General features: G+C 63.3%; 2 protein-coding genes across 6 annotated transcripts; one reads left to right on the plus strand and one right to left on the minus strand.

Moving 5' to 3' along the window:
• The first annotated feature begins 43 nt into the window (after nucleotides 1–43).
• On the plus strand, nucleotides 44–6,248 carry SDCBP2 (syndecan binding protein 2). 2 transcript variants are annotated; one of them, XM_068912317.1, is made up of 10 exons: nucleotides 44–88; nucleotides 3,135–3,293; nucleotides 3,880–3,954; nucleotides 4,084–4,159; nucleotides 4,470–4,573; nucleotides 4,664–4,825; nucleotides 4,918–5,093; nucleotides 5,162–5,333; nucleotides 5,493–5,584; nucleotides 5,660–6,248. In XM_068912317.1, exons 3-10 carry the CDS (start codon nucleotides 3,901–3,903, stop codon nucleotides 5,700–5,702), a joined length of 879 nt encoding a protein of 292 aa, XP_068768418.1. In that variant the 5' UTR covers nucleotides 44–88; nucleotides 3,135–3,293; nucleotides 3,880–3,900; the 3' UTR covers nucleotides 5,703–6,248. The 2 variants fall into 2 exon arrangements, with proteins under 2 accessions (XP_068768418.1, XP_068768419.1); XM_068912318.1 differs by lacking the exons at nucleotides 44–88; nucleotides 3,135–3,293 and adding an exon at nucleotides 556–898.
• A 17-nt stretch (nucleotides 6,249–6,265) lies between these two features.
• SNPH (syntaphilin) lies at nucleotides 6,266–22,271 on the minus strand. 4 transcript variants are annotated; one of them, XM_068912314.1, is made up of 6 exons: nucleotides 22,135–22,271; nucleotides 21,958–22,014; nucleotides 13,046–13,136; nucleotides 12,061–12,261; nucleotides 9,565–9,714; nucleotides 6,266–8,700 (listed from the first exon to the last, which is right to left on the minus strand). In XM_068912314.1, exons 3-6 carry the CDS (start codon nucleotides 13,087–13,089, stop codon nucleotides 7,512–7,514), a joined length of 1,584 nt encoding a protein of 527 aa, XP_068768415.1. In that variant the 5' UTR covers nucleotides 13,090–13,136; nucleotides 21,958–22,014; nucleotides 22,135–22,271; the 3' UTR covers nucleotides 6,266–7,511. The 4 variants fall into 4 exon arrangements, with proteins under 4 accessions (XP_068768415.1, XP_068768416.1, XP_068768414.1 ...); XM_068912315.1 differs by lacking the exon at nucleotides 22,135–22,271 and having other exon boundaries at nucleotides 12,061–12,162; nucleotides 21,958–22,061; XM_068912313.1 differs by lacking the exon at nucleotides 22,135–22,271 and having other exon boundaries at nucleotides 21,958–22,061.
• Between the last annotated feature and the right edge of the window lie 575 nt (nucleotides 22,272–22,846).

The following is a 22,846-nucleotide window of genomic DNA, read 5'->3' on the forward strand; positions in this document are numbered from 1 at the left end:
GCCTTCCAGGCAGTCGGTCAGCGTTACGGGTGCGCGTTCCTCCTGGCCTGGGCACGGCAGCGAGAGGCTGGCTGCGCGCGGAGGGCAGGTACCTGCTCTCGCAGGGACGGCGCCTGCGCTCGCAAACAGCCCAAGGCCTGGCTGAGCCTCTCCTTCCCGCGGACCGTGGCGGGCAGGGTGGGAAACGCTCGGCGCAGCAGGCACGGGCCCAACTAGTTCTCTGCTCCTTGGCATGATTTTGACTTCTGTTATTGTTGCATGTAGTAGCTGGCTGGGATTTTTTTTATGTATATGTTTGTCCAGTGGTTAGAGGAGAACTTTAGAGGCTGGCCGTTGCTACTGTGCAGCATTGCTCTTCCAGCAGCTGCTATTCACAGGTCAGATCAGCCTGGACCTTAAAAGGCTCTCTGGGGTGTTTTGGTACCTGTCTGGGTGCAGGTGCTTCCTTAGATTTGCAGGGCCTTTTCTCTTTTGCAATGCTTGCTAGAGGGCGGTTGCTGAGTCTGTGGCTTTGGGCTTTTGTGCTGTTGCATGTTCGCTGGTGGCGGCTGGGGAATGTTTTGTGGCTCGTGGTGCAGCTGCTTCACGGTCATCGCCGCTCTAAGCGTCTGTGTCAGGGTTAGGGGAGTGCAGTTTGGTGCTCGGGACGGTTAGCGCTGTGGCAGCCTTCCCGCACGCAGGGAATGGGTTGCATGCTTTGTGTTAAAGGTTCCAGTTCCTGAACGCAGATACTTGGATGCTTTAGTGTAATTCTGCTGCGGCCCCAAGGAAGTGGGGTCGGCAGCCCCAGCAGCAACAGCTCTATGCCCGGTGTCCGGCTCCGCTAATGGCCCTCTGGAAATAGCCTGTGCTTTAGTTTCCCTAATCGATAACGTCCTGGACCCTAAGGGAGGCCGTGGTGAGTCCAAGCGCTTGAGCCTCAGCGGGTTTGTTGGGAGCAAAGTTTGCACTTAAAGGAGGCTGAAAAATGAGCTGTTTGGACTAGCCCTCTGGTGGGTTTGGGAACTTGGGTTTTTAGAAGTGATATGAGAAGACTTAAAGGCTTCTGCAGCTTGGACTGCCACCGTCTGGGCTCCCGGGGCTGGGCCCTCCTTTAGCGCTCACATGGGGTGGTAGATGCATGCAGCTTTCGGTGCTCCCGGCTCGCTGCGCTGGAGTTACGCGGATGTTCCCGGGTGTCCCGGCCCCGTGGCGCGGGCGCTACCCGCCGCTCTGCCCAGGAGCGGGGCTGCCCTCTGAGCCCGCTAAAATGTGCAAGTATTAGCCCTCCCCTTAGCTGCTGCACGTTCGGTTTGAGGTCTGCCTCCCGCCGGGTGCTGCCGCTGCTGGGGCTCGGCAGGCTCCACCGTGGACGTGGACGGCGTCAGCCGGAGCGCGCGGCGCCCGCCGGGCCTTTGTGCCGGGCTATCGTTGCTGCGGCTGGGACAGGAGGGCGGCGCGGGGCCGATGGCGCGTCCCCGCTGCTCTCTGCCGCGGTCCCCCCGGGGTGCCCACCCCTGCTCGCTGGCGCGGGGAGAAGGAGCTGGGGCCGGCCGGCCGCGGGTGCTCTGGCTCCCGCCGTTCGCCGCAGCCACCCGCGACGCGCCGAAACTTGAGGCCAGCATGGGTTTTTCTTCCTTCTTCCCTAAAGCCTTTCGCTTTAATTATTAACCGGTGCCAGGCCGAGCGGTGCGGTGGCTTTCTGTGCTGGCCGTAAGCCAGGGCCCGGCCGGAGGCAGGTGGGTCGGCAGGAGCGGGCAGCCCTGCTCCGCAGCTCCCGTCCCCTCCTCGCTGAGCTTCGTTCCGGTGCCGTTTGCCGGCAGGGCTCCGCGGCCCTGATCTCGGAGGGGCGGCAGCGCCCTGGGCCTCCGGCGTCGGGGACGTGGACCCCGGGCCCGGCGGGGAAAGGGCTTCCCAGTGCCCAGCTTCGCTGCGGGACCCATGGCTCCAGGCTGGTGGAGCAGGGCTGGTACCGGGCCAGCGTAGGGGGGCTGAGCTCCCCCGGCCGGGCTGAGCCCTCGCTCCCGTGCGCTGGGCAGCACGACCGGATCTAAACGTGTCCAGGGCAGCAGGAAGAGCCCACGCTCCCTCCTGGCTTACCTGGAGGCAGGATGAGCTCCTGTCCTGCAGGGAGCTGAGGACGTGCTCAGCACCGGGGCCGAGCACCCTCCTGCGGGCCCTCTGCATCCCGTCCTGGGGCTGCGGCGACGGGATGCAGCTGGCAGGCGAGCACGTGCACGTGTGCATGCAGCGAGTGCAACGTGCGTGTGCATGCGTGTGCCCGCCTGTGCAGCAGTGTGTTTTGTGCGGGACGGCTGTGGGTGCAGGCGAAGGCCTCCTGGCCCGGGAACCCTCCTTCGGGGTGAGGCCGATGGAGGATGTTTTCCCACGGCCGCCGCCGCCGCAGCCCCTCTCCTCCCCAGCGCTTGCTCTGTGCCCTGTTTATCAGCTGCCGGGCTGGTCTGGCCTCGGGTCGGCCGGGCAGCAGGGCACCGGCGGGCTAAAAATAACATGAGTAAATAAACTGCTTCCTCCTGGCCTGGCACGCTGAGCAGCGGCGCTGGCGCTGGGCGGGTGCCGGTGAGCCCGAGGGCCGGGACGTGCCCGGCCCCGTGCCAGCGGCTCATGCAAACCCTGCACTGGCGCCGCAGGCTCGGGACCCGGCTCGGTGCCCACGGGGCCTGGCGGGCAGCGGGACCGGGCTCGCGCCAGCGCCGGCGTTGCTCAGTTTTTCCACTGCGGCGTGGGACCGGCCTCACCGGCCCTCGCAGGGACACGGTGTCCCGGCCGCGTCAGCCCCACGCGCCCGGGCAGTGGGTGCTGGAAACGAGGCGTCAGCCAGCACCCGCCGCCCACGCGGGGCTGCCGGCACCCGGGCATCGCCCTGCCGTGGTGGAGGAGCTGGGTCACGGAGCCGCGGCGGCCCCCAGCTGGCCCGGGGCGCTGGGCAGGGGGACGCCTTGGGGCTGGGGTGGGCCTCCGGCCGGGGACATCGCAGTGGGACGGGGGCTGCGGCGGGTGCTGGGGACCTTCATGGAGCAGTGGGGCCCCCGGGGTGCCTGGTCCAATGGAAAGCCATCCCCATCCCCATCCCCATCCCCATCCCCATCCCCATCCCGCGTGTGCTGCTCGGTGCATCAGGCCTCCTGCTCCAGCCCGGCTCGGCTTCCTCTTCCTCCTCTTCACCTGTGCCCGAGCTGGCGTGGTGGCAGCAGTCAGCTGAGCCGGCCAGGCCCCTCCCCGGGCCGCTGCACCCGGATAAAACCCCGGGGCGCAGGGCGAAGGGCAGCGCCGGAGCCGGGAGCCGTCTGCAGGTGAGGCCTGCCGGGGGCGCGGGGCGGCGGGGGCGAGGGCAGCGTGGTGCCCGGGGGAGGGCTGGGGTCTGCCCCCCGCCGCCGTGTCCCCGTCCCTCCGCGTCTCCCTTGGGCGGCGGGACGCTGCGGTCCGTGGGGCTCCCCGCGAGGGTCGCGGGGGACGGGGGCCGTGGGTGCCTCCGGCTGCCGCTCCCAGGCGGGTAAAGCCAGCAAGGAGCCGAGACGGAGGGTTTCGCCCTCGGGGTGCTGGCGCAGGCGAGGGGGACGCCGCACAGCCCAGACCCGCGCGGGCAGCGGCCGCCCGGGACCCGCGGCGGGGTGAAGCCGGCCGCCGATCGCCGCCGTGTCCCAACCTGCCGGGAAGCGGCGGAGGCCCCGGTGACGCTGCTCTGAGTCACGGCTCGCGTGGCAGCGCCGTGTCGTCCGGGCCCGGCACCTCCGGCCGGGGACCGAGCCCCAGCGGCTCCCGAGCCCCCCGTTCGGGGCCGGTTCCCGCAAGGAGCCGGGGGGGAGGCGGCAGCCGGGGCCTGTCCGGCCGCGGAGGGTGCTCGCGGGTGGCTCTGCAACGCCCCGACCTTGTCCCCAGGTGCAGCCGCGGGAAGCAGCGATGGCAACTCTGTACCCCTCCCTCGAGGACTTGAAAGGCCACCAAATTTTGGAGGTGAGCGTCGGCTCCTCGAGATGCCGCTGCGGCGGGTCCCGCTGCTGGCAGGGGCGAGCGGGCCGCGACGGGCCGGCGGGGGGCTCCCCGGGGCCGCCGCAGCCGCGAGCAAACCCCGTCTCTGCCCAGGCGCAGGCAAGCGCCGGCGTCAGGACCCCCCCGACGGCGCCCGTCGCGGAGAAGCCGAACCTCTCCTCCGGCCCCAGTAAGTTGGTCGCGCTCGGCTGCCGGGGGGGGGGATGCCGGTGGGGCGAGGGCTGCGCTCAGCTGAGACCGCGCAACTCGGTGCATGGGCCGGGGCTGGTGGTTGGGCGTTTCTCCCCCCTGGCCTGTTCCCGGGGGGGGGGGGGGGTCTCTGCTGCATCCCTCGTGCCGGTCACCAGCCCGCGGTCCCCGGGGGGGGGGTTCCCGGGGAGAGGGAGACGCCGGGCGCGGGTCGGCACCCCGGGCGCAGGTCGGCACCCCGGCCGCCTCCGCGTGACCCGAGCTCATCTCGCCCTGGCTGTGTCCGGCAGCGGCGCCCGCGCTCTACCCCGACCTGGCCGCCCTGGAGGACTACATGGGCCTCTCCCTCTCCAGCGAAGAGATCCAGAAAAACCTGGTCCCGGCCGGCAGCACCGTAGGTATCGGGGCTGGCGGCTCGCGCGGGTGACCGCCGGCGCGGGCAGGTCCCCGGCGGGGCTGACGCCTCTGCCCGGCTCTGCCGCAGGCGCTGGTGCCCGCCGGGTCCGCGCCGGGGCAGCTCGTGGCCCCGCTGAGCGGCAACGACGCGGGGCTGCGGCGGGCAGCGATCAAGCCGGGGCTGCGCGAGATCCACCTCTGCAAGGACGAGCGGGGCAAGACGGGGCTGAAGCTGAAAAGCATCGACCAGGTGCGGCGGGCGCGGGCTGGGGCGGGCGGGGGGGGGTGTCCCGCGGCCCCTGCACCCCCCTCCCCGTGCCACCGCTGCCTCCCCGTCCCCAGGGCGTCTTCGTGCAGCTGGTGAAGGCCAACTCGCCGGCGGCCCTGGTGGGGCTGCGCTTCGGCGACCAGGTCCTGCAGCTGGACGGCAAGAACTGCGCCGGCTGGAGCAGCGAGAAGGCCCACAAGGCGCTGAAGAAGGCCTCCCCGGAGAAGATCGTCGTGGTGGTGCGGGACAGGTGAGGCGGGCGGGTGGCGGGTGCCGGCGGGCGCCGGCGGGCCGAGCTGACCCCGCGCGCCCCCGCAGGCCCTTCCAGCGCACCGTCACCGTGCACAAAGACAGCACCGGCCACGTCGGCTTCGTCGTCAAGAAGGGGCAAATCGTGTCGCTGGCCAAGGACGGCTCCGCCGCCCGCAACGGCCTCCTCACCCACCACTACATCTGCGAGGTCAACGGCCAGAACGTCATCGGGCTGAAGGTAGGGCAGGGCCCCGGCTGCTCCCCGCTGCTTTCCCCGTGCACAACCGGAGGCAAAACAGACCCGGAGGGCTCCGGCGCTCCTCCAGGCAGGGAGGGCTGTCGTTTTTGGCCCCCGCTCGCCTCCCACCGCCCCCCTCTTCCCCCCCCCCCCCGCCAGGATAAGCAGCTCATGGAGGTGGTGGCCACGTCCGGCCGCGTCGTCACGCTGACCATCATCCCCGCCGTCATCTACGAGCACATGGTCAAACGGTGAGTGCCGGGGGGGGGGGCGCCCGGTGCCGGCCCGGCGGCCACGTCCTCGCTGACGGCGGCCCCTCCGGCCAGGCTCTCGCCGGCCTCCATGGACCGCTCCGTTCCCGACCTGTGACCGCTGTCCCGCCGCCCACCCGGGCATCCTCCGGACCCCCCCCGCCATCGCCGCCGGCCCGGAGCAGCTGCTTCGGCACGAAACCCTGGGTGAGCGGTGTGGCCGCCGGCGCAGAGGCTGGTGCTGGAGGGTCCTGCGTCCGCCGGCAGCCCCGTGCCCACCCCGCGCGCCCCTCGGGCCGGGCGCCAAAGGCCGGTTCGAGCGAAAGCCGACACAGACCCAGCGACGTTTATTACATCCACCACAGGCAGCGCTTACAGGACACGAGACCGGGGGGGGGGGGGGGGGGGCGGTTACAGCTTTTTTTTAAGTTCTGTATGTAAAAAATATAATATATAGATCTGTCTCTCAAATATAATCGTTACATTTATTTGGGGGGGGGGGGCGAAGCTCTGGGGAGGCTAACGGCCGCGTGCGCAGCTCCGCGGCACGTTGCCCGAGAGGCTCCCGCGCGCCGCGCCGTGCCGGCCCCGGGAACCCGCTGCGGCGCGGGGAAACGCTGCTCCCGCGAAGCAGCCGCGGACGTTCAGGTGCGGGGGGGGGGGGGGGGGGCTGCTCTTTGCTTTATTTTTTTTTTTTTTTTAAAAAGGCATTTTCTTTGCCCCCTCCCGGAGGCCACTAGCAGCACGGGGTTCGGGCTCGGCTCTGCCCGCGGACGCCTCCCGGCTCCGGCAGCGCCAAACTTCAGCGCTCGGGACCGGCGGCGGCTCAGCGAGGGGCCGCGCAAACCCGCCGCCCCCCGAAACGGTCCCTGCCTGCCCCGAGCCCCGGCAGGGCTCCCGTCAGCCCCGCTACGCCGCGGCGCAGAAAAGCAGGGCTCGGCCTCCCCTGCCCTCCCGGGGCTTCGCCGCCGCCGGCCCCAGCTCAGGTCTGAAGCCAACGCTGCCCCCCCCCCAACACCCCCAAAAGCAGGGCTTCAGTTTTTGCCAAAAAAAAAAAAAAGGGGGGATATAGTGCAAAGCAAAAGACGACGGCAAGGTATCGACCTCGAGGCTTCGTCCCGGGGCGAACAGCCCCGAGGGCCGCGGCGGGCGGCTCCGGCCGGCTGAGCGACACGTGCGGCATCGCCAGCCCGGCCCCAGCGGCCACCTCGCCCGGGCTGGCACCGAGGGGCCCGGCGCCACGAGCACGGCCCAGCGGGAGGGACAGGGCGGCCGGAGCCAGGACGGGTGCATCCCCCCCCCAACCCCGCGCACACACCGTTTGCAAGCAATTCCCTTTCATCCTAGCAGCTTTCGCTCATCCTGCAGCCGCAATGGGCTGCTACTGGGCACAGGGGCCCCGGAAGGAGGCCATACGCCCGCTCCCGCCCCGGCGGCTTTCCGCCAGCGCCCCGGCCCCTCTGCAGCCAGGCTGCAAACCGGGGCACAGGCGCTCCCCGCCAGCGGCCACCCCGGGGAGTGCAAGGACAACCGAAAAGAAAGCAAGTGCCCCGAACCGGGAGTCGGCCGGGGCGGCCGGCACCGCAGCCCCCAGGGTGAGGACGAGCTGCAGCGGCTCCGCTTTGGCACAGCACCGTGCCTCCTGCACGGTCTCCCCTCGACGCCCATCTTCCAGAAACGGTCCCTTCTGCTCTCCAAGACCCCCTCGGCGGCAGCAGCAGCAGCAAGCCCCCAGTCTCGCCTCCGCGGTGCCCCCCCCCGGCTCCCTCGCCCTCCCGGCCCCCGGGGCTTGCAGAGCCGGCCGGGGCGCCCCGCGGCCGCTGCAGGGCCGGGCCGGGCGTTGAGCCGGCGTCGGGCATTACAATCAGCGGTCGGGTCCGGTGGGGGCGGTGGGTGGAAGCGCGAGCGATGGGGGGGCGCCGGGCGCTTAGAGCTGGGAGCTGCCCCCGGCGCCCGGGTGGCTGACGGAGCGGCAGCTGATCTTGCGGATGGAGTGCAGGGCCACGGTGCAGCAGCCCCGCAGCAGCGAGCTGATGTTGTAGATGGGCTGGCCCTGCCTCCGCTGCGAGCGGCACAGCCAGGCCACCGTGGGCACCGCCGGCACCACCACCGCCAGCAGATCCACAATGAAGTGGCGGCTCCAGTAGCTCTTGGACGGGACAGCGTCGTGGCTCGTCTCCGCCGCCTCCTCCTCCACGGCGCACGTGATGGCCACGGACGGGCTGGTGCTGCAGGGCTGGTGCACGGCAGGGTTGTGGGGCGCCAGCCCCGGGCTGTCCCGCTTGCCGGCCCCCGCCTCGGCCCCAGCTCCTGCCATCACCACTACGGTGGTATTGGCATCCGGGGCCACCAGGTCCACGGCCCCGGAGAAATTTGGCGGATCTGAGCCAGGTGGTAGGTCTTCCATTTCCGACACCCACGCTGAAGTGGGGCTGCCTAGGCTACAGGCCTGGGACTTTATCACCTTCTCCAGGATGGTGTCCAGGTCGGGCTGGTAGTGCACAAAGTCCGTCTGGATGGCCCGCTCCTGCATGCAGCTGGCCTGCACGCCGGCCTCCACGCCGGGCTGCGACCCCAGGAGCTTCTCGTAGGTGGAGCTGGCAGGGAGCCGGGCGGGGGGCTCACGCGGTGCCGCCTCCTCGGCGCGGGGCTCCGGCCAGTCCGTGCGGCTCAGCACCTCGTCCGCAGCTGCGAAGCCGCTGTCGGCCCCCTCGTCCACCGAGATGGTCTGCGAGCCGCCACCGTTGCGGTCACCGGCAGCCTGGTCGCTCAGCTTGGTGTAGGTGGAGCTGCGGGTGAGGGAGCGGGCAGGTGAGCCCCCCGCCGACTCACCGGCCCCCTCCTCCTTCAGGGCCCCGTTCTGCGCGATCTCCATGCTGTGCAGCAGCGTCTCCAGCTTCTTGTTCTGGATGTTGATGTCTACAAAGTATTTCTGGAGCCCCTTGTCCTTCTCCATCAGGTTGTTCTTCACCGTGTCGATGACCTGCTTCAGCTGCTTGATCTCCTTGCGGGCCTCCTTGAGCGCCAGCTGGGCCTCCACACGGTGGCACTCCTCCTCGATCCAGTCCTCCTGCATCCGCGATAGCTGGGTTTTCAGGTCCTCGATCTCAGCATCTCTGCAACGGACAGGAGAGGACAGACAGGCAGACAGGAGGTCACCACCTTCCCCTGCCCCTTTCCCGTGCACGGCTGGCAAGGCCATTCGGCCGCGACGTAGCTAACTAATTGCTTGTATTTTCTAGCCACCATCGTGATCAGCTGTGCAAAAGCCCACAGCTGGGACCTAGGGCTGGACCAAGAGACTCGGGGGGGTGCAGGGGTCCCCTTGGGAGCGAAGCTCCAGCCCCTTCCCGGAGGGCTTTGCAGAGCCCAGGGCCTCTCTCCACGGCCGCGCGGGGAGAGGCGGGGATCCGGGGCCGGCGCGGCAGCTGGCACGCCAGCGAGGACGTGCCTGAGCCTCCGCGAGGAGCAGATGGAGATTAGCCACCCTCTGACGCTGACATTCAGGAAAACCATGGGAGAGAATAAGCGGCAGAGAAGGGACGAGCACCTCAGGTGAGATCTCCAGGCTCTGGGACCTCCAAACCGGCTCCCTGGTTTGGCAATGAATTCAGACTTGATGCAAAGGCACGTATAGAGACCCATGCACACAACTCCTCTATAAATCTGTGACATTCGCTGCCTTGGGGGCTCCCTGACAGCAGGACAGATGCAAACCCAAGGACACGACGTTGCCGTGGGAAATGAGAGCATCCCGAAGGTAGAAACCATCCTGTAAAACGTAAGGGAGAGGAACCCTCGCCCTGCAGGGCGCAGGCAGCGGCGGCTGGTGCTGGGAGACCCTTCGGTGCTGCTGGCTACCCCGGCCGAGCGCGGGCGCCCTGCCTGCCTTCGGCAGCTCCTACATGTCTGGGGGAGCCGAGACCGTCCCTCACTTCCCCGGACCCTCGGCATACCCCGGTACCTGCCCCAGCACTCACCTGTCCTGCAGCCGCTCCTGCGTATCCTTCAGCCGAGCTCGCAGATGCCTAATGCAGACCTCCTTCTGCTGCAGGGGCGTCAGGTACTGCTCTGGCGTCGGAGGCTTTATCCCATGGTTGTCACTGCACAGGTTGTATTTGGCAGGCCGCCTGGAGAGACACGGCGGTCACCATCCCCCTGGCTGCAGGCCGCGAGCCAGCCCCGGCGGGTGCCTGGCAGCCGCACCAGCCCGGCCACAGGGTCTCGCTGCTCCGTGTGCGGGGCCAGACGCGGCAGGGAGGAGGGAATCGGAGGGGCCGAATTCCCCAAGGGTGACATCTCCCCTCGGGGTATCCCAGAGGGGAAGGACAGAGCCTCCCCTGCAACAGAAACTGCCCTGGATGCCCAGAGAGACGGGCAGGGAGAGCAGGGTGGGAGGGGGATGCACTGGCGCAGCCCAGGAAAGGCCCTGCAGCTCGCGGGAGTGCGAGGCCCCTCGATGCCAGGGCCACGGGGGACTCGGATCCCTTCTTCTTGCGAAGCAGGAGGAGAAATGTGGTCATGGGCTCAGCACGGCCTGGCCGGTGGTAGCTCTGCTCCTGCCCCCATGGCCAGCAATGCTCAGGAACCTGCCAAGGTGGCAACGCTTTGCCACTAGAGTACTGGGGCCTGCTGGCTCCGTTAACGGATGCCTAACGAGGAGAGGCAGGGATGCTGTGCCCCAGGAGAAGGGATGGTGCAGTTCTCAGATGTTGCTGGCAGGCAACGCGGCCATTGGGACAGAGCCCAGGCGGGTGCAGCAGGGAGGCTGTGGGTTTCCAGCACCCAGCCAGCCCTGTAAATCCCCACGGAGGTGGGGGCTTGCAGGCAACCAACATCCCTACATGTCCAGAGCAGGTTCTCCAGGGGTATGACACACAGATAGAGACCCCAGGGGGCTCCAGGCTGGGATAAGTACCGGGCCGTGCAGAATTGGAATAAGATGAGATATAGAGAGCTTGAGGCTGGAGCAGGCACCTGTCCTGTTGTTGGAGAGCAAGCTGGAGCATCGGGCAGCATGCTACAGGTAACAGCAGGCACTTCTGCACACCTGGACCCTCCTTGCATCACCACAAGCGGAGATAAGGTTGATGTCTCCGGCTCAACACCCAGGGCAGCGCAACAAGTGCAGGATGCCCAGGGATGGGAGAAAGAGCTGCTGCTCTAGGGCCGCAAGTCTGGGCTGGCGAGGGAGCAGCGCAAGGCACACAGAGGGCTGCAGGCAGCCTGAAACCCTGCGCGTTGCGGCAGCAGGGTGGCCCAAAACCCTGTGCAACGCGGCAGAGTGTCCCGGGCCCCTCAGACACCGTGGCAGGGCAGCCTTAAACCCTGCGCAGTGTGGCAGGGCGGCACAAACCTCCCGTGCATCGTGGCAGGGCAGCCCAAAACCCTGTACGTTTCAGCAGGGTGTCCCAAAACCCCCTGTGCAGCGTGGCAGAGCAGCCCGAAAGCCGGCACAGCACGTCAGGGCAGCCCGAAACTCCCGCGCTTTGTGGCAAGGTGGCCCACAACCCCTGCACATCACGGCTGGGCAGCCTCCAACCCTGTGCATCTCAGCAGGACGACCCAACCCCCCTGTGCCTTGCGGCAGGGCAGCCTGAAACCCCCCTGCAGCACTGCGGAGCAGCCCAGCAGCACCAGCACCCTTCCGGCCAGAAACACGAGCGATGTGGTAGGAGAAGCGGGGCAGGGCTGTGGATCTCGTGCTGCCCATCATCAGCGGGACGGCTGCCCGGGCCCCACGCAGGCACACGCGGGCTCCGTTCGCTGGGTTACCCCTGGGCCCACCAGCTCCTCCTAGATTCAGTGTCACCTCTGGGAGCTGGCACTCGGTATGGGGACAGGTGGGAGCGGGCCCAGCCAGGGGACAAGCCTCGCTTTCCAGGGCAGTACGCCGGCAGTCCGAATCGCCCGGCGCAGCGCCGCTGTGCCTGCAGGGCTGGGGCTGGTGCCCATCCCAGAGCTCGGTGCCCAGTTGTTTTTATACACCGAGCACGCGTGGAGCTCCCCTCCAACAAGCCAAGCTGCCTCCAGCTCTTGCCATACATTCTCCAGACAGCACAAAGGGATGAAAAAAACGCCCAAGCGCCTTTGCACAGCGCCTTTCACCCGAAGGACGCGGGAGCGCTCAAAGGGTGCAACGGAGGCGGACGGAGGAACACGTGCAGCGTGCATGCCACAGCCACGGCAGTGACAGCAAGCACGGGGACAGGGCGCGTGGCTCGGAGACCGGGTCCTGGAGAGGGGGAAGACAAGACGAAGGTGGCGGAGGGGTTCGGAGGAGGATCGCGGAGGTCTTTGCAAGACACCCCAGCAGCTCCCCAGGCGCCAGCTCCCCAGCCCAGCGCACAGCCTCGCTTCGCCTGCCCCTGTGCTAGCGAAGCACGGGCACCCCAAAGCCGCTGCGGCCAGAGCCGGCCCGCCGCTGCCCGGGGGCACCCGGCAGCCTCCCTCGGGCATGCCGGGCGACGGGTTACCTTGGGGTGGGGCTGCTGTCGCTGCCCTTGCAGGAGCCCGAATTGCTGCTGCTGCTCAGCGAGGAGGTGCCGTAGGTGTCCCTCCCGGGGGGCGAGGGGCGCCTGGAGGCAGGGAGAAGAGGCTGTGTCTCAGGCCGAGTGGCGGAGGGCGCTGAAGACTTAAAGAAGGAGGCAAAGCCACTCCGTCCATAAACCCCGCGACTGCCAACCACCACACCGAGAACACACAAGACAAAAGGACAAAACAAACAGCAGGGATCAAAATGGCACGGGCACGGCTGTCTCCAACAGGCTGCGGCGACGGGCGCAAAGGCAGGGCTGAGGGGTGCCCCCGCTCCCCTGGCGCGCAGCACCCCGGGGACGCCGCAGCGGCCCCCCGGCCCCAGGAGCAGCCCCGGGACGCCTGGAGCTGCCCCGCGGCACCCAGGGCGCTCGCTCCTACCCCTGGGCAAACCTGCAGCTTCCCTCCGCACGCGCGGTCCGCAGGAGGCGGCTGCGGCCAGCATCTACGTAACTGCAGCCCAAGCAATACACGGAGGGGAATAAACGCTTCCCAGCTTCACTGCCCCCAACCCCAGTGCCCTCACTCCGGGGGCCGGGAACGGGGGTCTCCATCAACACCTGCCTTTGGCCAAGAGGGACAGAGGAATCGATCCCAGCTCCAGCTTCTGCAGCGGAGAGACACAGAGGGAGGGCCTGGGGGAGCGCGTGGCTGGGAGGGTGCATGCACGAATGGGGCAAGCACTGTGCGGTGATCAGGCGACATGCAACCGGGCGCCCAGCAGCCGCCGGAGACCCGGGCTCTGGCCGCGCAGGCTGGATGTTGATGTTCATGCCATGAAGTGGCTGCTCACAGTGGCAGGGCTCTGGGCGAGGGGTGCGCTGCGGAAGAAGGGGGACGCTCCCAGCCCTGGCTGCTAACTGGGAGAAGTGCTGTGCTGGCCCCCGTGCTCGCTCGCAGGCGTGAGAGGAAAAGCATATTCACCTTCGCGAGCCGGTGGAAGAGCGTCTGCTCCCCGGCAGAGACATAGCAGTGGTGCTGCAGGTCCTGGCCGTGGGAATAACTGGTGCTCCAGCTGCAGGGTGAAAGTAACAGAGAAAGGAGATAAAGACAGGGAAACACCCAGCGTGAGAACGGGAACGGTGCAAAGTGAGGCTGGAGAGGTCAGCCCTGGCAGGAAGGCATCAATTTAGACCCTGGGGCAAAGGCTGCCATTTTGGGGACAGCTGTGAAGAGCATCCCTAGCACCCCTGCGCACCAGGTCTCATGGTGCCCAGCTCAGAAACACCGGGGTGGCAACGTGCCTGCGGCTCCCGAACCCGCAGTCCTTCTGCCACGGTACCTGGCCGTGCTGTACACACCCAGTGCCCAGGGCAAGGGCTTTTATGATTTTTAAGGCAAAAAAGAAACACAACAGTTAGTTATCTGCATGCAATTGCAGGGTGGGCAATTTCCTATGGCATGCTCCTTCTCCTATCCCTCGGTTAAAGCACCCTTTCCCTGCAAGTCTCCAGGCACCGGGCCAGCATCTACCATAACCCTGCAAGTCACGTTCTGCAGATGGGAGGCAGAAGCCTGCAACGGTGACGTACTTTGCCTGCAGTCACCATCAGGGCAGAAAAGGGACCAGACCACAAGGCCCTGACACCCAGCTCTGGACCTCACAGCGTCTCTGCCCCATGAGTGACCCGGGCACGTTGCTGCCCTCTCCTCAAGCTGCCCTGCGCTCCTGCATTTTATTAAGTCAAACTCACCCATTTGCCAGGGAAGTCAGGTAATCAAACACAGGTTCATGCATGATGCTGCAAGAGCAGCTAATCTCTTCAGAAACACAGATCTTGTTTCCCTCTAAATAAATAGGCCAGATCCAGAGACCCGCAATTGCCAGGAGCTGCTCAAGCAGGCATTAGCTCAGGCCCCACGTGAGGCTGCAAACTGCTGCAGAGGAGGAGAGCCAGAGAAAACCCGAATCTAAGCACATCCATCATGTGGAGCAGGTGCTGGAGCGATGCCTCTGCACCCAGCCAGGCTCACAGGCTGCCTAGGGGACAGTCAGGTACCACACAGGGTCTCCCCTTCCCATGAGCCCCCAAGCTGACTCAGGTGCCAGTATTTGTCCCAGATTTTGGCTGCTTCAGCTGCAAGCAATCCAGATGCTGAGGCCAGCCAGCTGATAATCAACAGGCAACTGGAAAATGCTAAGTGCTGCCTTGGCTGTGGTCCAGGAGAGGAAGAAAAGCAGAATAAAAGGGGCACAAGGAAAGGACAGCAGAGCTCTTTTAGGGTGCCCCTTACGTGGCCTTTTGCACTGCACCTCCAGTTTTGCTTTCCGGGCCAACCCCTGCTTTACACTTGATGCCTGCAAGGCCAGCGCAGAGCTCCCCTCTCCCAGGACTTGCTGCTCTTCAATCCCCAAAACGCCGCACAGAGAGCTCAACAGGCCGAGCAGCCCGGGTGGCACAGTGCAGCCCCAGGGGCACGACGGGCTGGGGAGCTGGGGCTCTTGCTGCTCCCCCCGTGCTGGAAATGCCGAGAGAGGAACTGGGCAGGGGGGAGCAGCACTCCGAGAGCGGGAAGCCATTTGGCTCTGCCTGCCGGGTAAGAGCTGCAGGATCGATAGCGCGCGAGGCCGGCGAGCGGCCGCGGGAGCTTTGCTAATGCAGCACCATGAATCAGCATCTGGTGCAGGAGAGCCAAGCGCTGCCCGCAGCGCCGGCGAGGAGCCCTCCCTCCAGCAGCGCCATGCTGCGGGTGCAGGCTGCTCCTCGCTTTTAACGGGTGGCTCGCCATCACAGAGATTATCTTCTCACCCTTTTGCAGTCCCAAGCACAAGGTACTGGCCCGTGCAGCTGAGCGGTCCCAGGGCTGTCTCTGCCCTGCTTACGGCATGTCTCCTTGCAAACAGAGATGCTCTGCTCGGAAGGGAGCCCTTTGCGCTGGCGCGGGGCGGCACAGCGTGGGTTAGTGCAGCACCGAGCAAGTGCCAGAACCGGGCACAGCACAGCCGTGTTAGCAGGGCCCTCTGTGCGGGTTAGCACCGTGCCGGGGCACCTGCTCGCATCCCCTTGATGCCTTCTGCCAGCAACCATAGCCAGGAAATCCCCCGGCCTGGGGGGGAACTGAGGATTCGGCCTCAGCACTGTGAGAGCACAACTCCTCCTCCTCCTCCTGCCACCCCTGCGCCTCCTGCAGCTGCCGCAGGTGCCCCTTCCCAAGCACCGCCACGTGCTCGCCCGCCGCCGCGCATCCCCTCCCGCACGGATAGCTAGGTCTGCCTTGTCAGGCTTTCCCCAGAGCTGTCTTAACAAGCAGACTTGATTTTAATCACTAGTAATAAATTGTCACTATCTTTGTTCTTAAGGAATCAATCGGCTGTTTCGATTGCCCAAAAAGCCTCACCGCGCGCAAGGGCTGCCAAGGAAAGTCAGGTTAGACAGACTTATCGCTAAAGCTAAAAATACACATGCCCACATGTTACACAGTTACTTCAGACTTTGCATCTAAAGGCAAAGGTAATCACCTATTTGCACTCAGAATTACCATTATCACAGGAATCAGGGCCAGTATTTATAGTAAAAGGGAGCCTCGCCATGAAAGCATGAGGAAATCTAAGATTATCTTATCCCATTCGAAATGCAGGAAAGGAATAAGCAGCAAAGACTTCTCCTTTCCATATGCTCGGTCCCAAATCTCTGCCGTGGGCTGAGGACGGAGCCTCTCCCACAGATTTACAGGAACACGAGATCCCTGGGAGCTCTTTGCTGAAGACGCCGTACGTTATTTTAGGGTGGCGAACCAAGGCAAAGGTGAGAACTCTTGGGCACCCCTCCGTTCTGCCCTTGTCAGGCCGTTTTCCAGCGCCCAGCACCACGGCGGCGGTCTCGCGGGGCTCGCTGCTGCAGACACAGCGTTTGCCGCGGCACTGCCGCCGTGCTGGCCTCGGCCGCCCTCCCAGCCGGCCCCGGGCTGCCCCTGGCCAAAACGCCTCGCGCTTCTGGAGGCAGCTCGAATGAAAGCTTTCCCACCGTTGTCGTGGCAAAGGGCCCAAGCACCGTGGCTCCGGCTCTCTGCTGCGGCTGCTTGTCTATTAGGCATCAGGAAAAGTACACAGAGAGGAAATGGAAAGCGTTCAAAGATAAATAACCGAATCCCCGAGGGCTCTGTATGCTATCCAGCAAGAAACACAACGGCAGCCACGAGCTGCTGCAGGGCAGGGCCAAGAAACACAGAGAAGTAATCAAGAGCAGGTCAGTAAAATCCATCTAATAGATGAGGTTTCAGGAAAGAGTCAGAGCAAAGCTGCAAGGACAAGCAGAAAAGCAGAAATCCCATAAACACAGCTGGGTGGAAAGTGCAGTGCAGGACCGCAGTGCCGGCAAGGTGAGCAGGCAGCTCCCACCAACGGCCCAAGGCTGAAACAACCCCCCCAAAAACAAACATCAAGAGTCACAACAGTGAGAAAGGGAAACCCTCAGGCCCAGGAGGTCTGCAGAGCCCTGTGCCATGCCGCTGCCGGCATTACCCAGCTAGAAAACCCCAAGCCGTGCCAAGGATGAATAAAATAAAGATGAGGATCTAGGTGAAAGCCTGGTCGCACTCAAGTCAACGGAAGCTCTGCCGTACGACGGAGACACGGCTGAAACTTTTGCGCCTTGACTACAGGAGTTGTGCAGCTGAAGCTTGCCCAGAAAGGCAGTAACGGCCACTGCGGGACTCGCGCTGCCAGCTCAGCTCCTCCCGGCTGCCCAGCAAGGCGATTCCTCGCTTATTTAACAGGCTGCAATGGATCCTGGAGCACCAGCACGGGCCTGATGCAGCCCCCACGGCTGAGCTCCTGCGGACAGGGGATTTCTGGTGCTTCTGGCTGCAGGATTTGTCCGTTCCTGCTCAAATCCGTGCAGCACTGTCATGCTGAATCTGCAGCTCAGCAGACTGCAGCCATATAGCACCAAATGAAGTGTGAATGCCACCAGGCATCTCAAGGTGGCTGGTACATCTGAACCTGTTAAAGACTGCACTTCCCTGTCAGGCTGATTTAGTTCTCATTTGCAAGTTGGAGTTCATGGTGTCCTGACTGAGCTCCAGCGAGGTGAACTGATTTCCTCCACTTCATTTTAATCTTTTCTGCAGAACAAGGCATATGAGGAACGTCTTGCAGGACACAGAAAAAGCGGAATCCCATCGGATTCCGACAGAACCGATGGCAGTGGGGTCATGTCGCGTGGCATGCCCAGGGCCCGGCGACAGGGAGCCACCTCCAGGCACGGGCTCACCGGAGCTGCCCAGCCTTTGGGCTGCAATCCCCCCGCGCTGCACGCGGCGATCTCCCTCCACGCCGTGGGAATAGGGTCTGTTTGCTGCTGAGAGCAAGACAGAGACGTTCACATCCTCCGCGTCCACTGTGCACGTCAGGTGTTTATTCCAAAACCTGGGCGTAGACTCGCCATCCGGCCTGGTACGTCTCCCAGCAAGCTGGACTCGGTTGGCAGTATAGGCCGGTTTTGGCGATGTGTTGGGACACCATCGGTTTGTAAAAGAAGGGATAATTAGTAGAATTGAAAGGCAGCTTTTTTTCGGTCAACAAGAGGAAATAGTGCTTATTCTGTGCAACAGAATTAGCCTGGAGAATTTACTGCTAATAAAAAAACCCAATCCTTTATAAGGAAGCATCCAGAGTTACAGTATGAAAAGCTAATACTACATGTTAGGCTACAGCATTAACCGGGCATAAGACAACCTCTGGCCACCACCAGGAGTTAGAAATCTTCCTCACGGGCACGTTTTGCCATAACTGCCTTCACAGCACTTTCTGTCTCCTCCTCGGAGCACATAGCAGTGCTCAGCACCAGATACGGGCTTCGGACAGATGCTGATCCAGACGCCTGCACCGGCGCCGGGCACCTCGGCCCCTCCGGCATGGCACACGCCCCAGCCCTCCAGCGCAGGTGGCTCCTGCCTTGCCAACGATGGACAGGTAGGGCCGGGGAGGTGCCATTCGTCCTGTAAGCGTCCTGCACGGAAACGGATCCAAAGGACTCTCGGTCAGAGTCCTGCCATGAGCTCGGTGAAGTCTCTCATGCTTCCTCAGCTCTTTCCGCCAGGGGCGATTGCTAATGCAGGTTCTCAGGTTCACTGCTGTGAGCTCCTGAGACATCTCATTTTACTTTTGCACAGTTTTAGCAAGACCTGCTGCTGCTGTGCTCCAAGTTGCACCGCCAGCTCATCCCATCCTTTGCGGGGAGTACGCCGAGAACAAGCAAAAGCAGGCAGACTTGTTTCAGAGCGTTAATCCCAGCACTGTGGTGATCTGCCGTGCGAGCGGCAGCTTGCTGCCCGTGCCATCATCCACTTGGATTTCCTCATTTTCTCATTCACTGCTTCTTTTGTTGGGCGTCTACATAACCCAACCCAAGGTCATCCTTTCCCAAATCCTGCCAGAAGATGCTGTGGAGCTGTGTCCACCTCCCCTATTGTTAGAGTTGGATAAAAACGCTGAGTTTGCGGCGACAACAACGGGACGGGAGCAGGGCAGCCCGGGCTGCAGCCCTAGCTCAGCATGGCTCATGCTCTCCATTTTCACCGGTTTTCCTAGCAAATCTGGACAGTTGCTGTGCTTTCCTGAACGCAGTGTTAACAGACTACCTCTGCGGTGCATCACCCACATGATGCCCTAAATGGAGCTAGAAAATGGCCTTATACACAGCCAGAGGTGGCCAGAGCTGAATATAGCTTATAAACAGCGCCTGACCCGTCAGTGTAGGAGGCGCTGATTCATGTTGTAACAAGCCTAAGGGCCACATTTGGGATGGGAGGTGTCCGGACAGCTTTCCAAATCTAGTCTAAAACCACAAACAGAATAGAGGTTCCACAAAGGTTTGGGACAGAGCAGCATATTCCAGAAAATAGCAGAATAATAATAGCCGTAATAGCTATTCAGTAATAGCAGAATTGGTTTGGGTTTGAAAAAGGACCAGGATGCATTTGAGCAGTTGTGGAAAGACGTAAGATCTGGCAATTGATGCTGACAACAAGGCAGAGGCAGAAGTTAGGCCAGGGAGAGGGTCCTGCTGTGCCTCACTCCAAACCCCGTACTCTCGGGGGGGGACCTTCCATACCAGCACTGCCGACGTTTGGTCAGGAGGCTCTGACAGGGCGAAACCGTGAAGCGAAGCAAATCTCTGGGTCTCCAACTTCCCACACCACAAAACATAGGGAAGCAAGAAGAGGAACCACCTGATGTTTGCTGGAAGCTCAGCTGCCCATACCCAGCTCCAGTTATGGCACTGAATGGAGATCCCAGGTATGTGCCGGTGCAATGCGGAGCTGCCGGCGGAGCCAGTGGAGCAAAGACAAGAGCCAGACACCGGTAAAAGCTGCTTGGTTTTTCCAGCCGTCTCTTTCCCTGCCCGCCGTGGGGCTTCTCCCTGGGCCAGCAGTTGTCTGTTATTATTCCAGCCACATTACGGTTCTGCCTGGTCCCAGGTGTTCAGCTCCAGAGACGTGCCAGGAGGAAAACGCCGAGTTGCAGGAGGGCCATGCCTGCATGCATGGCCTGGTGTTTGCAAGGACACAGCCGGAGCAAGCTTTCCATGGGGCCCCATCGCCTGCTTCGGGCTAGGAGACTTTTTTGGGGGACAGACTCTGGAGGAAACTCTTCAAGTCATCCCTGAGGCCAGTCTGATGCCTGCTTTGTTTCATGCTCCCTAGACCACTTCTACCAGGATTACGGGCCACCTTGCTCCTATCTGGCAGTTTCCAAGGGAGTGGTAATACCTCCAAGGAGCTTGAAAAATCCTGTTCCCAAAAAGCATGCTCTGTCCAACATGATCTCAGTCGAAAAGCTGGCAGACCTTCACCTGTGTGTTGGACAAAGGCAGATGCTCTAGTTTTGGGCAGAGCAGAGTGCTCTGGGCAAGAGCAGAGACCAAATGCACAGGATGTTTATGCAACAGCACCAGAAAATCAATTTTGCTAACAGTTGTTACAACACACATAATGAAATACTGGTGTATTTTCTTCTTTTCTCGTTTGCCATAAAATGCTGAGTTTACACTCAGAGATTACAGGAAAACAGTGACCATTAGAAGGACTGGGTTACGCAGCTCAGTTTTTCAACTGATCTTGCTCCAGAGCTGAGAGGGGAGGGATCGTGCCTCCTTCCCGTAGGACGGGAAAGCCTAGCTGCATGGCCCCAAACATGTGGTGGGACCCTTGCATGCTGCTGCACGTTCTCCTTGGAGCAGGACGGCTCAGGTCATCCCCTTTTTGCAGGCCCTTGAAGGCCTCTTTGCTGCAAACTTACCAGGCCCACGATGACATTTGTGCAGCATGTGGTACCTCTTAGCTCACACTAAAAATAAGGCTCCCAAGTAGACTGAATAGTCTTTTTTCTTGCTGGGGCCTCTTCAGAAGTGGGGGTACACAGGGAAAAGAGCTTCATGACAAACAGTTTAGCAGCAGCAGGAGCAACTATAATGAGAGCAGGAGCAGGATACCTGGGATCCAGACCTTACAGTCTTGGGTGGGGCCGGAAAGATTGGCTACTTGAGGATGTAAGTGGAAGTCCCCTATAGAGAGGCTACACTGTACTGTGCTGCTTGGGAGCAGGTTCAGGACTGTGAAGTAGAAGAAGAGACCACTCCTTTGGGATATGAAGGCAGAAACACGGAAGAAAAATACACCTTTTAGCACAACAGCTACTCCTCCCCTCCACACACACACGCAGCCTCAGCGGTGGCGGAAGTAGGTCTCTTTTAACCACAACCCACCTTGAACGATGGCTGGGAAAGACGGTGGTCACGGAGGATTAGCGCTAGGTCTATCCACTGCTGTAATGCCCTACTTTAACAATATGCCAAATCTCTCGTTTCAGCCTGCTGCAAAGCTTTCGGCTGCCCAGGCACAAGCACAGACATTGCCCCCTTTTGAACCCAAGACAGAGAACCTCATAGAGCAGAGAGACTTCTGAAGCCCTGAAAACCATTATTTTTACCTTCTAGCACAAGGTCATGACACAATACACACATGTACCTAGAGGAGGGTGGGAACGCTGATATTTTATACGCATAACAAATGCACAGTAGCGGGTTTCTATGTGCCAATCAGACAGCACTGACCTTGCGGGGAGAAGAAAAAAGGAACATATTGCTCATCAATCAGCTCATGCATTTTTTGTATCCCCTTGGAAATGGAGCATTAAGCTATTAAATAATAAAACCTCAGATGCACAGCGGCTACAGCGCCTGCAACGCCCCACAGTGCTGGGAGACGCATTTGGACTCTGCGTGAGCAGAGGCAGATCTGATGCACGCAGCGTGTGCAATGTGGGTCTGGGGCATGCGATGGGGGTCCGGGGCATGCGATGGGGGTCCGGGGCGTGTGATGGGGGTCCGGGGCGCGTGATGGGGGTCTAGCACATAGGGTGTGGCGAGTGTGATGTGCATCCAGTGCACACGCCGTGTGGGTCTGGCATATGCAATGCGGGCCAGGTGCCTGCGATGCGGCTCTGGGACTCAAGATATGCGTCCAGTGCAGGCGCCGTGGGTCCCGCAAGCGTGACACGCGTCCGGCGCACGCCGGGTGGGTCCGGCGCGCGTACTGCGGGTCCGGCGCGCGTGACACGCATCTGGCACCCGCCGTGCGGGTCCGGCGCAAGCGGTGCGGCACCGGCAGCTGCGCCGCAGCCCCATCCCGGTCCCGCCCCGCGGACCCCCAGCCCCGCGCTTCCCCCCCCCCACCCCGTATTTCAACCTGCGCTGCGGAGCGGCCGGGCAGCCCCGGGGTGGGGGGGGGGGCTCCCCGCGCCTGCAGCGCGGCGGGGAGAGGGATGAGTCAGCGCGGCCGCGGAGGCCCGGCCGCCGCCCCCGCCCGCGGAGCGCGCCCCGCGCCCTGCTCACCTGCGCGGGGCCCCGCGGATGTCCGGGGCGGCGGCGCCGGCCGGCGGGCTCAGCGACCTGGCGGGGAAGCGAGAGAGCGCGGCGGTGAGCGCTGGCTGCGCGGGGCGGGGCGGGCGGCGCGGCGCGGCGCGGAGCGGGGCGCAACCCCCGCCCCGCTCCCTCCCCCGCCTCCAGCACCTGCGCCGGCCTCCATGGGGCTGCGGGCGGCCCGGCAGCGCGGCTCCGCGCAGCGCAGCGCAGCGCCGCGGCGATGCAGGGAGGGATGGGGATGCAGGGATGGAGAGAGGGATGGAGGGAGGGAGGGATGGAGGATGGAGGGAGGGATGGAGGATGGAGGGAGGGAGGGATGCGCCTTGCAGCTGCGTAATTTGCAGCTCTCTCCGCGCTCTTAAAGCGACGGCGCTGCCCCTCAGTTCCCATGGCAACTGCGCGGCCGCGGCGCCCGCCGGCGCGGGGGGCTCGGGGGGCCGAGCAGGCTGCTCGCGCTGCCCTAACGAGCCCTGCGGCATGCGGGCACCTCCTGCATTTTGCACGTTCATCGAATTAAAAAAAAAATATATATATATATATACACACATACACACATACACACAGATATATCAAATCTTCACCAGAGCCCCGTTTGGATACCGGCGGTCGGTCGGACAGCAGAAAGCCTGCCGGCCTCCGGGCCGAAAGTGAGCTGGCTGCCAAGCGGCAGCAAAAGCGAAATGTTGCGCTTGGTTAAACGCTGCTGTATCTGGAGCAGGTTCTCATGTGCTTGTGAATGTCCTCCCTGCGCCTTTAATGGGAAATGGTAATCCCTGCTGACACGGAGCGTCCAACTTCTCTTAGACAGATTCTGGTTACTCATAATACCACCTACGCATTTCCTTCTATAGCTATTTGA

This window comes from Struthio camelus, chromosome 18 (genome assembly GCF_040807025.1).
Source record: "Struthio camelus isolate bStrCam1 chromosome 18, bStrCam1.hap1, whole genome shotgun sequence".
NCBI classification, from domain to species: Eukaryota; Metazoa; Chordata; class Aves; order Struthioniformes; family Struthionidae; genus Struthio; species Struthio camelus.